Raw genomic sequence first — 14,438 nt, 5'->3', positions numbered from 1 at the left:
GGAATAAGTGGGAAATAAACAAATATTTACTGATATTTCTTATGTGTAGAGAAAACCTGGGGAACCGGTAATGCTCCACTTGTTGTGGGACTACAAGGTCCAACAGGTCCCGATAGCCTCTAGCTGCTGGGATGTTCACATTAACAGCCGCCCCATGTCTAAATGAAGAATAGGGAACGGAATGATTCTTATATTATATGCTTTGGTGAGAGTAGTCCTCATCCATACTGAATTATACAGAAATCACCATTGACTTCTTTATCTCCACTAGAAACACAGCGGTGCTGGCGCACAGTTGAGTGTAAACCCTGTTTGCCCAGAGCATGGTCTGGGAACAAGCGAGTGCAACTAGGGGTGATGACGTGGTGTGAGTCATCAATGTGGCACATATAATGGTTAGTACAAATAAGATACACATCCCCCCCTAGAGTCTTATTTGTTATCCCACTTTATGCTCATTTTGTTCCAGCTGTTACTGGTAAAAACTCTCCACTTGTAATACTCTTATTGTTACTAGCTATCTGTTAATAGTCACAATAAATAGAACTTTGTGAATATACCAGTTCACCTCTCATTTGTCATACGTGCACCCCCAAGTCCCCTTCCACCCACTACACGGACACATTAGACTCTGGAACCGTGTCAACATATCAGGACTCGGGGAAGTCACGCACCATCGATATCTGCTGATACATCGGAACTATACGGTAAGCTACTACCACCTTTTTCTACATACCACCTGCATACCCTGAACCACTTACGTAATCTTCGGAGGTACACACATCTACTCCAGGACTTGACGTGAAGGGATCTGGGTACCGTGACACCTCCACCTATCGGTGAGACAGCAGGCATCGCCTCACCGTGGGACAGGTTACCTTAACATCAACCCTAGTCAGGAATCTCCCTCCCACCACTTCCATCATCAACATCCAGCCTACAGATATTGTTCCCAGTTTTATACATCATCCCAACACCCAGCCTACAGTTATTGCGCCCTGCTTTCATCATCACAACACCCAGCCCACAGTTATCGCTCCCAGCATCTGACTTTCTATACGCCCAATTATCCTCACCAAACCCCTGAGCGCCAGCACTGCCCTCTCCTACTTCTGCATTTGTACCACTAGGGGGACCGAGACTTTCCCCAAGAGTCTGTGTCCTCGCACGACATCCATCGGCCAGTCCAGAATGTGCCGTATCTGCTGATTGGAACAAAAAATTCCCAAAACAAACAACCACCTTTCTGCTGTGACCTGGAGCTATTATCATCATGTTCTAACCTTGGCTGATGAAGCTCAATGGTCAGTTCTGCAGCACAGAAAAAGAAGTGCCATCATACAATAATAAAACAGGCTGAGAGCTGCGCTTGGACCCAGTGTCAGCGATAAGGTCCACATACCTGTTGTACATATTCAGTATTTAGCCTCTTGCCGTGACGCTTGATCTGATTATCTTTGCGTCCCAGGAAAAACATGTCCCCCTTCTGTAATCTAACCCAGTCCCCAGTTCCTCTCATGGTCCCATAGGGAAGAGTCAGATCATCATCCAAAAAGCAGACCCGTTGACCCCCTCCTGTAGAATGAGAGAACAATCAGTATCCAATATAAATTATCATTGATAAAACATATTATCATCAGGTACATACCAGCCCTAATAAACCAGTTATGTACCCAGAAGTTAGATTAGTATTCCAAAAGGACAGCTATCCTGATAATTGCTGTCCTTTGTGATTATAGGACCTACAGGTTTATGACCTGGGAGCCCTTCTGCGCATGCACAGAATGATGTGGGCACAGTGAGGGGCGTTGGAAGGGATCCAACTTAATACCTGTCAGAGGGAAATGCAAAAAGATACCCATAGGCAGAGGTTAGTACATATGGGGATGTGGGGAAAACTACACAACAGTAGCCTTTGCCTGCATTTCTGGCCTTAGTACATAACGCCATCTGTCTGTTACAAAATAGATCAGATCACTTCTGCTACTGGAGAGGTCTTAGGTTTCTATTTGGAATACTTGAGAGCAGGGGTTTTCCAACCACGGTTTGAGACGCATTAACAATCAAGGTTTTAAGGATAGCTATACGTTATCACAGCTGACTTAATTAGCACCTCATTTATTCTGATCATCTATATATCTATATCTAGCCTCCAGAGCTTGGCACTCACATTTCAGACCAGAAGTAATTTGTGCCAGGTGCCCTCGTAGTTTCAACTGTATATGTCTAGTGTCCATTTGTGTGTCTCCGAAACACCCCCATCTGTTGGCAGTGAGTAAAACTACATCTCTTTCTCTCTCACTCATGCAAACACAGAGGCAATCACAGGGTAGCAGACTAGCTTTCAAAGCATTAACTTTGAGTGGGCTTACTAGTTAAGCCATATGTGCTCAAGTTTGATGATCACCATGTGGCCCAAGGTTGAGTGTCACTGGGCCTTATTCTAGTTCACTCTTAGAGGCAAATTCCTTCTCAGATGGACAAAACCATGTGCACTGCAGAGGGGCAGATGTAACAGGTGCAGATAGAATTAGATTTGGGTGAGTTATTTTGTTTCTGTGCAGGGATACTGGCTGCTTTATTTCTACACTGCAATATAGATCTCACTTTGAAGAAAAACCCCACCCAAATCTAACCTGCAGTGCACATGGTTTTGTCCATTTGAGAAGAAATTTGCCTCTAAGAGTGAACTAGAATATGGGCCACTGTTCTAAAGAACATTTAAAGGAATATACAGTAGCTTTATAAAACTTCACTCAAAGGCTTTCTGCAGAGCCTGAATCACCAACATCACTGTTCTGGTTCTTACAGAGAAGAACTTCCACTAAATATGTAATACATTTCCCCACAACATTTATTCTACAGGACTTGCACCACATACAGTAGTCAGAAGCATTTCACTACGTGTGCATCCAAATTGTTAGTATGCATACAACAGAAGCAGAATCTAATACAGATTCATACTCTGAGACACATAGCAGAGTCATTAATGAAGATAGGAGTCATGGAGGAACATTACTGTTGAACAAAAATCTTTTTCAGGACCTACAAAAACTTGTCCTTCTCCTTCGACAATCTTGAGGTCGTCATCATTTCGGACTTCTACTGTTGTCCCCTGCAGTGGTCTGCCAAGTGTCACAAGATCACTCCTAACGAAAAAAATATATAAATAGATTACAACTACATAATATATAATAGCCACAGCTATTTGAACAAAGACTAGATCAGCAATAGAGCATCAAGGTGAGTCTCAGATGCAATCCAGGAGTCCAGAAGATTTATAGAAGAGTGAGTCCCGGGAGTATGGAAGAGGAAGTACTTAGCCAACGATACACATGTAGCTGGAGGGGTCAGACTCTTCTCCCAAAAAAACTGGAGGAGATGGTTGTAGCGGACCCATATATTAATTGGAGATTATCTATAGTAGAACCCCTACTGGTGAATATCATTAAAACAAAACTCCAATCTGTTCCTAAGTAAATATAATTGATTACATTTCATTCTGGTGCCTAGTTTGTACTGTAAAGTTGCACCTCCAACGTGGCTCCTGTGTAGGAGTCACTCCCAATGCAGTCACTAATGAAGACACATTAGTAGCATCAGGGCACTCTAGTCACTGCTGATCTCACCATCAATGGTAATAGGGAGGAAGAATATACAAGTTTTATTCAGATAGGAGTATGGGAAACTACAAACAATCAAGGCTTACAGTTTTTTCTATCAAATATTAAAAATAAAGGACTTCAAATTACCCTGCTTGACAGTTAAGGATTGCCTCTGAAATCTCGCAACAAGTCGCCCAGCTGGACACTTCCGTTATGCCATAAAGATTGAAGATTCGAGTTTTGTTGCCTGACTCCCTCCAACTTCGGAAAACATTTAGTGGTGGGAATTGTTCCCCACCGAGAGCTAAAACTTTAAGCGTGGTTTCTCTGGACAGCACAGAAGACCGGATGGTTTGCCCACCGAATCTTCTCAAGAAGGTGGGCGTCACCTAAACAGATAAAAAAAAAAGTTATTAAATGTATTCTGTCTAAACTAAACTAACACGGTTTTAGGTTTGAGTTCAGAATGTATTGTTAATTTGAGAATTTGCAGTGGACTGCAATGAGAAAGCTGCCGCCCAAAAAGATAAAACGCCCCTTTCTAAATTGCAAATAGATTGCTAATGGCCATCCAATCACAAATCCATACACAATTCCTGAAACATCAAAAGAGTTTTTGCCATTTGTGCAATTGTGAGTAGCTCTGAGGCTTCCACTAATCTGTGACTGAGACAGGCTGGACGTGGTCATTGCTTACGCTAGTGTGTGTGGGCACCTTTACATTGTTTGCTAGGAGCAACTTGCTACTTGTAGTGGGTGATTCAATTGTTGTTTGGTGCCTGCCAGTAGATGGCGACCACCGGCAGCTATTCAATTGTTCGCTCATTTGGGTGTGAGTGCTGCTAGCTCCAACATTTCTGTTCACAGCCTCCAGGATGTGGCCATTCGAAATGTGGGAAAAGGGTATTTGTGTAGTTTCACGGCGGCAGGGAAATCGCATTGCATGCGATGCGATGGTACTTGTGTAGTTTCAAGTTGCCCCTGCTAGCGGATCGCATCGCACGCAAATCGCAAGTAATCCGCGGCCCAACGCGGGGCTAGTTTTTCGCTGCCCTTGCCTCACTTTTCAAAATCAACTCCACGCAGACGTGGGTAGTGGGGGTATGAACAGGTCAGGAGGACGCATACCGCGTCCGCTCACCACACTTTGTGGGTGATGTGGATAGTGGGGGTGTGCTAAATCGCATCGCATGCGATTTTGCGTGCAATGCGATCCGCAACTTGAAACTACACAAATACCATCGCATCACATGCGATGCGATTTCCCTGCCGCCGTGAAAATGCACAAGTACCAGAAGAAGTGTTTTGTTTGGGCAGCCAAGCAAAACTTTTCATATCACAGCCAGAACTTTAGTGGAACATCAAAATTAAATGAAGCCCGATCAGCAATAATTCAATTGCTCTTACGGCCACACATTACTTTGGGTACCCAATAAATCTACTGACTTCCCCCCTAAAAAAGTGACAAAATTCTTTACAACCATTTACTGATCCATTTGATTTAAAACAAAATATACACTAATGAGCACAACACACACACACACACTCACAGACTTTTACTGACGGAAGCGCAGCACCATACCTGTAGCACAGTCACTCTATGCTGGTGAAACAGGAGTCTGCACAGTTTCTGAGGCATCATTTTAAGTGGTTCTGGAACAATCAGAAGACAAGCTCCAGCAGAGAGAGCAAGGAACATCTCTATAACAGATGGGTCAAAGGTCATAGGTGATGCGTAGAACACAAGGTCATTGGGTGAGACACTGAAGATGGATCTGGAAAATAAGTAACAATTACTTCTCAAACTTAAGGGCCCCATACATCAGCAATTAATTGTGACAATTTTCAGATATGGAGATGATTGCCACAATTAATTTTAGATGTGTGGGCTCCCCCTTTTGGCAATCCCAATCAAAATCGCCAATCGATTGCTTAATCAGGTTTTTAAACATGTTTAATAATCTGGTATTATCTGCAGATCTTTTTTAGATGTGTGGGCATTCCCAATTTGTCTTCTTCATCTATTTACATTATGAAAAGCTGAAATGACAATCGATTGGGGCAATTTCCAGATATGAAGATGCAATCTTTAGATGGAAAAATCTGCCGATCACTGAAATAAATCTGTAATGTGTGGGCAAAGTCAGATAGATTGTAAAATCCATTTATCTGGCCAAAATATCCCTATATCTGAAAATCCATAAATTGTGATTGCTGATGTATGGGGCCCATTATATGATTAAAAAAAAATAATAGTGTAATACCATCTTATTTGGCCTTATTAACCAGAAATCTGAAAATATGTAATAAATAAAGAGGCAGTAGAAGAAAAGAAAAGATACAGTACGGTAAATAATACACAGCCTGTACTTTGTTGAGGACACGTCTAATTTTGGCAAGCAATACCAATACGGTTGCTAGGAAACCAGCTCTCAGTAAGAATTCAAATGTGCTAAATATTAGATGAGTAAGATAATCACTACATGAAATGGGTTATTCTTGTTCACTTGTAAAGGCAAATTTCTTCTCAAATAGACAAAACCATGTGCACTGCAGGTGAGGCAGATGTAACATGTGCAGAGAGAGTTACATTTGAGTTATTTTGTTTCTGTGCAGGGTAAATACTGACTGTTTAATTTTTACACTGCAACATAGATCTCACTTTGAAGTAAAACCCCACCCAAATCTAACTCTCTCTTCACATGTTACATCTGCCCCACTTGCAGTGCACATGGTTTTGTCCATTTGATAAGGAATTTGCCTTTGCGAGTGAACCAGAATAAGGGCCTAAATTTGATTGTTCCTGTCAAAAGGAATATGGCAAGTGACGATGAAAACTCATATTATTAGCTCTTCAAAACAGAGGAACACAAGACAGCCAAGAGGACTAAAGCAGCACTTACAGTGCATAAACCAGCTCACCCAGAACAACATTTTATTACAAACTAAGCCATTATCCTAAATGTACCCTGCAGGTGTAAATCTCTATTAATACTCCATCCCCCTCGGTCTTGAAATTATGGACCTGATCACCTTCTCAATTCTGTCAATGATCGATGGTTTCGAGAGTGATCATGTGGTGGAATCGCTGTGCACATGTGCTGTGATGCTACTGCGTCCACGGTCGTTGTGCTCTGAACGCTGCAGCATGATCGACAGGCTGCAGACATTTGTGGGAGGAGTTCCTCAAATGGGAGGCTGGGTAATTTCAACAGACATCCTGAGTATCTCGAGGGATACGCATATATGCCTGATGCTGCCACCGATGGTCGCATCTGGCAGATTAGAGAAGCCAGTAGTGGAGGTATTTATTATTTATACACAGTACAAAGACACAGTCAAGGCTGCATTTGTATCCACCACTGAAACAAGCCCAATATCATCAGGATCCGCAAAAAAACCCCTTAAGAACAGTTCCCGCAAGATGTGCTACAGTATGTACCGCGCTATCCAGCGGCAGATCCAGATGCGGCAGATCCAGATGTGGGTAATCTGAGCCATTACCACTCCTATCACAATCTCATTACTCAGACAATACTCAGGTACCTCATAATACATCAGTATCCAGATACCCAGATAATATATATCAGTATAGACACACAGATTATATACCTCTGCTACAGGATAATACAGCAGTATACAGATACCCAGATAATATATATCAGTATAGACACACAGATTATATACCTTTGCTACAGGATAATACAGCAGTATACAGATACCCAGATAATATATATCAGTATAGACACACAGATTATATACCTCTGCTACAGGATAATACAGCAGTATACAGATACCCAGATAATATATATCAGTATAGACACACAGATTATATACCTCTGCTACAGGATAATACAGCAGTATACAGATACCTAGATAATATATATCAGTATAGACACACAGATTATATACCTCTGCTACAGGATAATACATCAGTATACAGATACCTAGATAATATATATCAGTATAGACACACAGATTATATACCTCTGCTACAGGATAATACAGCAGTATACAGAAACCTAGATTCTCTAAGCTTTAAAAGTGATGAAATGGAGAGTGATAAACAGCCAGCCAATCAGCTCCTACCTGCCATGTCACAGACTGTGTTTGAAAAATGTCTAACAGGAGCTGATTGGCTGGCTGTTTATCACTCTCCATTTTATCACTTTTTAAGCTTACAGAATCTGGCCCAATACCTGTTACATAGTAAAACACAACACTATACAGACACCCAAGTAATCATATATCAGTATAGACATACAGATTATATACCTGTTACAGTATAATACATCAGCATACAGGTCACCCAGATAATACTCCCTCCCTATCATGCAGTCAATGGCACCTTGTTTTGGAGAGGGTAAGTGTACTTTATGCCAGCAGCAGATGCAGCCAATGTCCCCAGTGATTACCCTGCATATAGAGCCAGGACTTCCGGCATCTAACAATTAAAGGTGCGCACACACACAAAGCGGTTTGGGCTCCCGCACACATAACATTGCATAGCACAAAATGCATGTGCTACACTTACTTTTTGGACTAGATCGCGTCACCTCTAGTTCAAAATCAAAAAGCACACTGATTTAGCACACCCCAAAGTGTGTGGCCACCTTAACAGTATTTCTTTCACCAAAGCATCCTCTGTGTTAACTCTCCTGCAAAATAGCATAGTTATGGGCTTATTGGCATATGGAGGGTGGATTGGTACTTAAGAGGCATGTGGGTGTGGTCTGACGATATGTGGGGAGGGTCAAACAGCAAGAGGGGGCTTAAGGAGCCCATACACGCTCCGTTTTGCGGCTCCGTTAAGTACTTTTAAAGTACACATCGTATCGGATCGCATGCCTTGTGCATGCACTGCGATCCGATACGATGTGTAGCTAGTACAAAAAGTATGTGCAGCACATCGCATAGTACAGACTGGAGCCGGACACAACGGAGCGTGTATGGGCTCCTTTAGAGCAATTTGCAAGTTACAATGGTATCATGAAACAGATTTTTTTTTAAATGATGGTTCCCTGGGACACACATATGAATTCCAAGTGATCACTGATTTCCCTATGTGCAGTTACTGCAGATATTATTTCAACCGGTCTAGGCAATCTCATGTGAGCCCACAGACATATTCAAACATTATATCATATAAAAAAGACAAAGAATGATGGTGAAGGCACTTAAATGTCTGTTATTACATTGTACATATGAGCTATACAAGTAATAGCAGACATTGGGGCAGATGTATTAAGCCTTAACAAGAGATAAATGCAAGTGTGATAAGGAGAGATAAACGTCCAGCCAATCAGCTCCTTACTGCCTTTTTTTAAACACAGCTTGTAACATGGCAGTTGGCAGGTGATTGGCTGGACGTTTATCTCTCCTTATAACCTTTGGATTTATCTCTTGTTAAAGCTTAATACATCTGCCCCATTATCCTTATCACCCATTTCCTTACTCCCTCCCTTTTAAAGCATTCGCCACTAGAAAAGGACTCAGAACCCAGCATTAGTATGGAGGAGCTTGAGCTATTGCCAATAAATTTCACCTGTCCAAGCTCCTGGCAACGAACTCAATAACCAGGCATATACACTACCATCCACCTACCATACTAACCAAATCTCATGGGAGACGCAGCGACTACTCACAGATCACTGGGGAGGCTGGGATCTTTGCATCATTAAACCCATCCCCATTCAGTGTAATGCCACAATTTGGGGGTCTTTGGAGTGGTCCATCAGGGGCAGTTTCTGTACCCCCCTCCCCCCGTGTGTGCCACTGACCTCACTTACAATGGTTTTAGAGAGAGAAAACCATTGTTTGAGAACAAATAATATACCAACTAGGACAATTTGTTGATGTTGGAGAAATGAAGGGCCTGAACGCTCAACCGGAGGCAGTATTTTTAGGCCTGAGAACACAGACCCTGGCATCGCCACTCTTTTGGAAACACTGGCTAGCTCCACACACCCCCTGATCCAAAACGCCAGCAGCCTACATTCAGGCATGCACAGTCCACTCACCACTGAAGATGTACACAAGACATCACCTTTGCAGACATGTCTGACTAAGGGACATTTATAGGCCGTTCTACATATAGATTTCTGGATAGAGCCAATGATAGCATATATAATGGTATAGTTTCAGAAATCCACCTTGTGCGGTGGTCTTTAGAAATATAATGTAATATGATTGATATCCAACACATGTAAAGAGCTTACCGGAGATGATTAATATTTGGTACAATGCAGCAATGAGGAACACTGACTATTTTGGGGACTCCTGTTGTCCCTGACGTGTGCAGTACATAAGCTAGGCATTGTTGGTCATGAATGTCAATGCCCGCTGTGCTTGGCAAACCCTCCAGGTCAATGTCTGTTTTAGCATAGGAGTTTGTATGCTCATCCATGCAATTTGTTCTTGAAGACTCAATCGCTTTTCCACTTCTTGTGGACACGAAAAGTGTGACATCTAGGTGCTGCACTATGGACGAGTCCTTGCCATCCCAGCCTGGGAGCAACAGCATAAACATCTGGGATAAGAGAAGACAGAAAATGATAAAAACACTTAAGTTTGCCTAGACCAGTTTATCGCTCAGGGTGGATTTGTGGTCTGGATCTCTGAGCTTCCAGGCTTACAAATCGCTGACCTATTACAGGTGTGTATACTAGATCATGCCAGCAGCTCTCGTCTACCATGTAAACAGAGAAGTTTCTTATTGTTCTCTCTACCACTCATACCATCTACAAATTTGGTGTACCCCAGGCAGATGTATTTCATTGTTTATGGTCTCAACATTAATATGCAGATGTGGCTAAAAGTTCATGATTATTCAGAAGAGAACATAGTGAATTATCTGCCCCTAAGCGGCATCCTTCCACAGGAGACAGGATCTCAGGATCTCGGAGGCAGCAGACAGGTACTAGAAGCGGTTAGCGCAGCGGCTCTAAAATCTCTCCAACAAGCATGGAGGCACTCTGAACCCACAGCTGTGACCCTTTTCATTTTTCTGTATAAAAATGGCTGAGGTTACGATGAAGAGGAAGGAAAAAAGATTTAAAGTAATTTGAACTATGGGAAAGTTTCACAGCAGTTCTGTCTGAAGCCATTCAATCCACAGTGGTCTTTGTAATATCCCTTCCACACCAAAAATCACAGGCCTGACCTGAGATTTGACACGTGGTTCAAATACTGGTTAGACGGGGAACAGACCCCTTTCACAACACAGTTCTGATCTGGTTAATACCATTTTTACTCACCCATGTGCAATGGAAATTTTATTCCAGCGCTTGCAGATTAAATCATCTTCAAGCTCTGGGAATCTGGCTCTCTTTATACTGTAATCGGGATCAGAGTGTTACACCATCCACACTGCCTCTTAATCCTTCCTGTGTCTAACCCTGACAGATACCTGGATTGGATTGCCAAATCCCCTCATCCGACCCTTACACACCAATCAGAGACAACGGTTACCTCTGGTGCAAGCAGCGGTGTGGAGGGGGCACAACATTTCTATGGATCTTCTAAAAATGGTTGCAGGTGATCCCCCTATTGTCTTGAAACACTAGGGGGATTCTAGCATGTTCTGTTTAATGTTGTGCATTATAGTTGATTTTATATTACATGTGTGCTGGAAACAGTTTGTCTTGGTATCTTATTATGCCTTGTTACACCCTATGCACACCATATGCATTTTCATTTATTTACTTCGTATAGCCCAATTTATGGTCTACTAGTCTTAAGGCTTAAGGCCCATCCACCTACTCTTCCCAACCAAAGCAGGGTAGGAGCTGCTGCAATAGCAAGAGCAGGTCTCCAACTAACCACCTTCCCTCCCTAACCACAGCAGGGCAGGAGCTGCTGCAGCAGCCAGAGCAGGTCTCCAGCTATCCACCTACCCTTGCCAACTACAGCAGGGCAGGAGCTGCTGCAGCAGGTACAAAAGATCCCGAAAACCCTCAATGAATAAGCAAACAATTGAGAGAAAAAAAAACTGACTGGGGATCGACCTCACATGGATGTCTACAGTGTTCGATTCACAGACCACTCTGTCGATGAGTCGCTTATTAATTTCAGTTCGTCAAAAGTTTGTAAAGTGAAAATGTTTTCATTTAATGGACCCTTATAGGCCTTTATTGTGTTGTATTCAGAAAGTCATAAGCTTTCCAATGACATATCACAATTCATAAAATCAGAAATAGCATGGACACTTATGACAGCACCCTTAAGGGCTCGTCCGATTAAACCCATCCTATACACATAAGTCTCTGGAAGGAGACATAATGATGCCGTTTTCTCTGGCAGGCTTGCTTCACGTTCCACAGGCTAAATTGCCACCGCAGTTTCGGAAAACTATTTTGTTTTCAGATACATATTCTTCATGTATAAGCATTAATAAGTATCTAGGTCGAGATTACCAGAATACTAAGTATGTTACCATTTGGGGAAACACTGACTTCGTTCCTGGGCTGTCGGAGCTACAGTAGGTTATGACAGGTGGAAGAAACAGAGCATTATGGCGGTCAAAGATGTGTTCGACCCAGGGGGGCATCTCCTCTCTTTTTAAGATCTATCGGTCAAATATTCCCTACCAAATAGGGACTTCTATATGTACCTCCAGGTCAGACACTTTATACAATCAAAGAGGGGTCCCATGCTAGATCCTGGGAAACTGGATGTACTGCAACAGGTGTTTAGTCTGAGCTCCACTGGGCCCTTTAGACTGAAGGCAGTTTGGACTGCAATGATACCTAAGTGGCAGGCAGATGTCCCAGGAGTGACCTCAGTGGAAATGCTACATAAACATTCTGCGATGTTGCAAGAAGTTCATATTAAAACATTGCATAGAGTATATATCTCGCAAGCCCAGAGAAAATAATTTGTTCCGGGAGAAATAGGGGTATGTCTCAAATGTAAGGGTTCTAATGCTACGTTTTTTCCACCATATGTGGGAATGCGGGAAAATTAGGAAGTTCTGGGACAAGGGAATGATGTTTATCAATAACACATGTGGTCTGCACCTAGTTAAAGATCCTCTGGCCATGCTGTGCGCAAATTTCTCCAATTGCAATATACATGGATGAAAAACTGAATTGTTTCCATTCCTCACTATAAAGGTAACGGTTGCAAAAAAAATTATTCTGCGTAACTGGACCACTTCATCCCCGCCCTTTTTGCAGGAAGTTAGAGCGGCCTTAACACAGCTGATGTACTTTGATAGAAGAGCCACTCTGCCCATGGTGGAGGAAGGCGTTAAAAAGTTCCATGCAAAATGGGGAATTTATATAAGCTCATTGGAGTAAGATGCGCAGGGGCATGTAATGAGGATATTTGAGGGCACGACCTGGTACCTGCTTAGGTCACTATCTAATGGTTATGACGCACCGAGTCTTGAGCGTGGGAGGGAGGGAGGTGTGGGGTTATAGTTTTAGGGATAGTTATAATGATTGTTGGAAAGGAGTTATTACGTTGAACTATATCGGATATTGGTGAATTCATCAGCATTTTATCAATGATTTATATATGTCTGCAGATAGCTTCTCCTAAGGAAAGAGAAGGGATGGAACGGGGAATATGCACAGATAGTTCTTCATTATGTAGTATTAGGAGACAAATGTTTGTGAATTTATTGATGAGTCATGATTAATTATGCTTTATTCACCAATGTTTATACATGAGAATACAATGATGTAAACATGTAATATCCTATCTTGACAAAATTAATAAAATTGGCTTTGAAAAAGAAACAAACCTGAACCATAGAGGCCCCACCTTGCAACTTCATAAATATGGTACCAACGTATTGGTGCCATCAGAGGACTTCTGGAGTCCATGCCTCAACCATGTCCAAGCTGTTCTGGTGACATGAGGGGGACGGATCTACACAGTATTAGGCAGAATTGTTTTAAGGTTATGGCTGATGGATGTATAATGTTGCCCTTACTTACAAAACCGTTGTTTTGTAAGTAAAGGGCAACTTGTGGTTCGGGAGAGGTGCGGCTACACTGCCAAACAAATTCTAGAAAAATATATGAAGCTATCATTTGGAAGATACTTGGAAAACAATTGGATTGGAATGTATAGGAAATTTCAGAAAGTGCTGCTATTTTCAGCTTTAAAACCAAAATATTTTGGACGCTCACCTGGTGAGCCCAAGGGTTATGGTAAATCAGAATATTGCAGTTTTACACCCAGTAGTGGGGGGGAAAAATCAGACCCCCCCCCCCCCCAAAATTTTGTAATTTGATCTTTAAATCAAAATGATAGCAGTTAAATTATGCAGATGTAGGCAGGCTGCTTACTCACATCAACTTTGTTGTTTTCCACCAGCATGTATTGCACCTTAGACCGCTCTACCAGCAGAGATGTGAAGTGACGGGGAGCATTGGGATCTATAGGAGAGTAAGCAGCTGGCACCTGGAGGATCCTAACAAAAAGGAAAAACAAAGTTATAATTATTCCTTTTGTTGCGCCGATTGCTGTAAAACACAATATATTTCAATTTCATATCCTACAACAGAAAGCATAGAGAACGATCAATATATATCTTCATCAAAACCAAACAGATACCATAAATAACAGTATAATGCATTATCTAGTTGCAATGATTCTTTGTACCATCTGCATGTAATATTCCAAACTGAAGGCTATATCAATCATTCCAAATGATTGTATTTTACATTTTTTTATAGTCTGATCTAGAGATTTTGGGCAGTGCATTTTATATTGTAAGTAGATAGTGAACCATGTTCCGGCAAACTAAAAGTGACAGGTACCACGCCCACAACCACTCCCCTTTTACACCCATTTCCACGCCCCTGGTATTTCCCATTATAC

The 14,438-nt window shown here is 42.1% G+C and overlaps 1 protein-coding gene across 1 annotated transcript in view; it reads right to left on the bottom strand.

Moving 5' to 3' along the window:
- The window catches only part of AASDH (aminoadipate-semialdehyde dehydrogenase), a 47,635-nt gene that overhangs the window by 11,730 nt on the left and 21,467 nt on the right, over window positions 1-14,438 (bottom strand). Inside the window, exons 3-8 of the mRNA XM_083168632.1 lie at window positions 13,908-14,028; window positions 9,824-10,134; window positions 5,188-5,380; window positions 3,753-3,994; window positions 3,046-3,149; window positions 1,403-1,575 (exon numbers count right to left, since the gene is read on the bottom strand). Of these exons, the coding sequence (XP_083024758.1) occupies window positions 1,403-1,575; window positions 3,046-3,149; window positions 3,753-3,994; window positions 5,188-5,380; window positions 9,824-10,134; window positions 13,908-14,028 (1,144 nt within the window). The remainder of the gene's footprint in view (window positions 1-1,402; window positions 1,576-3,045; window positions 3,150-3,752; window positions 3,995-5,187; window positions 5,381-9,823; window positions 10,135-13,907; window positions 14,029-14,438) is intronic.

This window comes from Crinia signifera, chromosome 1 (assembly GCF_055691185.1).
Source record: "Crinia signifera chromosome 1, ASM5569118v1, whole genome shotgun sequence".
In the NCBI taxonomy this organism is placed as follows: Eukaryota; Metazoa; Chordata; class Amphibia; order Anura; family Myobatrachidae; genus Crinia; species Crinia signifera.
Note: the sequence above shows the minus strand (reverse complement) of the source record. Positions and strands in the feature narration are given on the sequence as shown.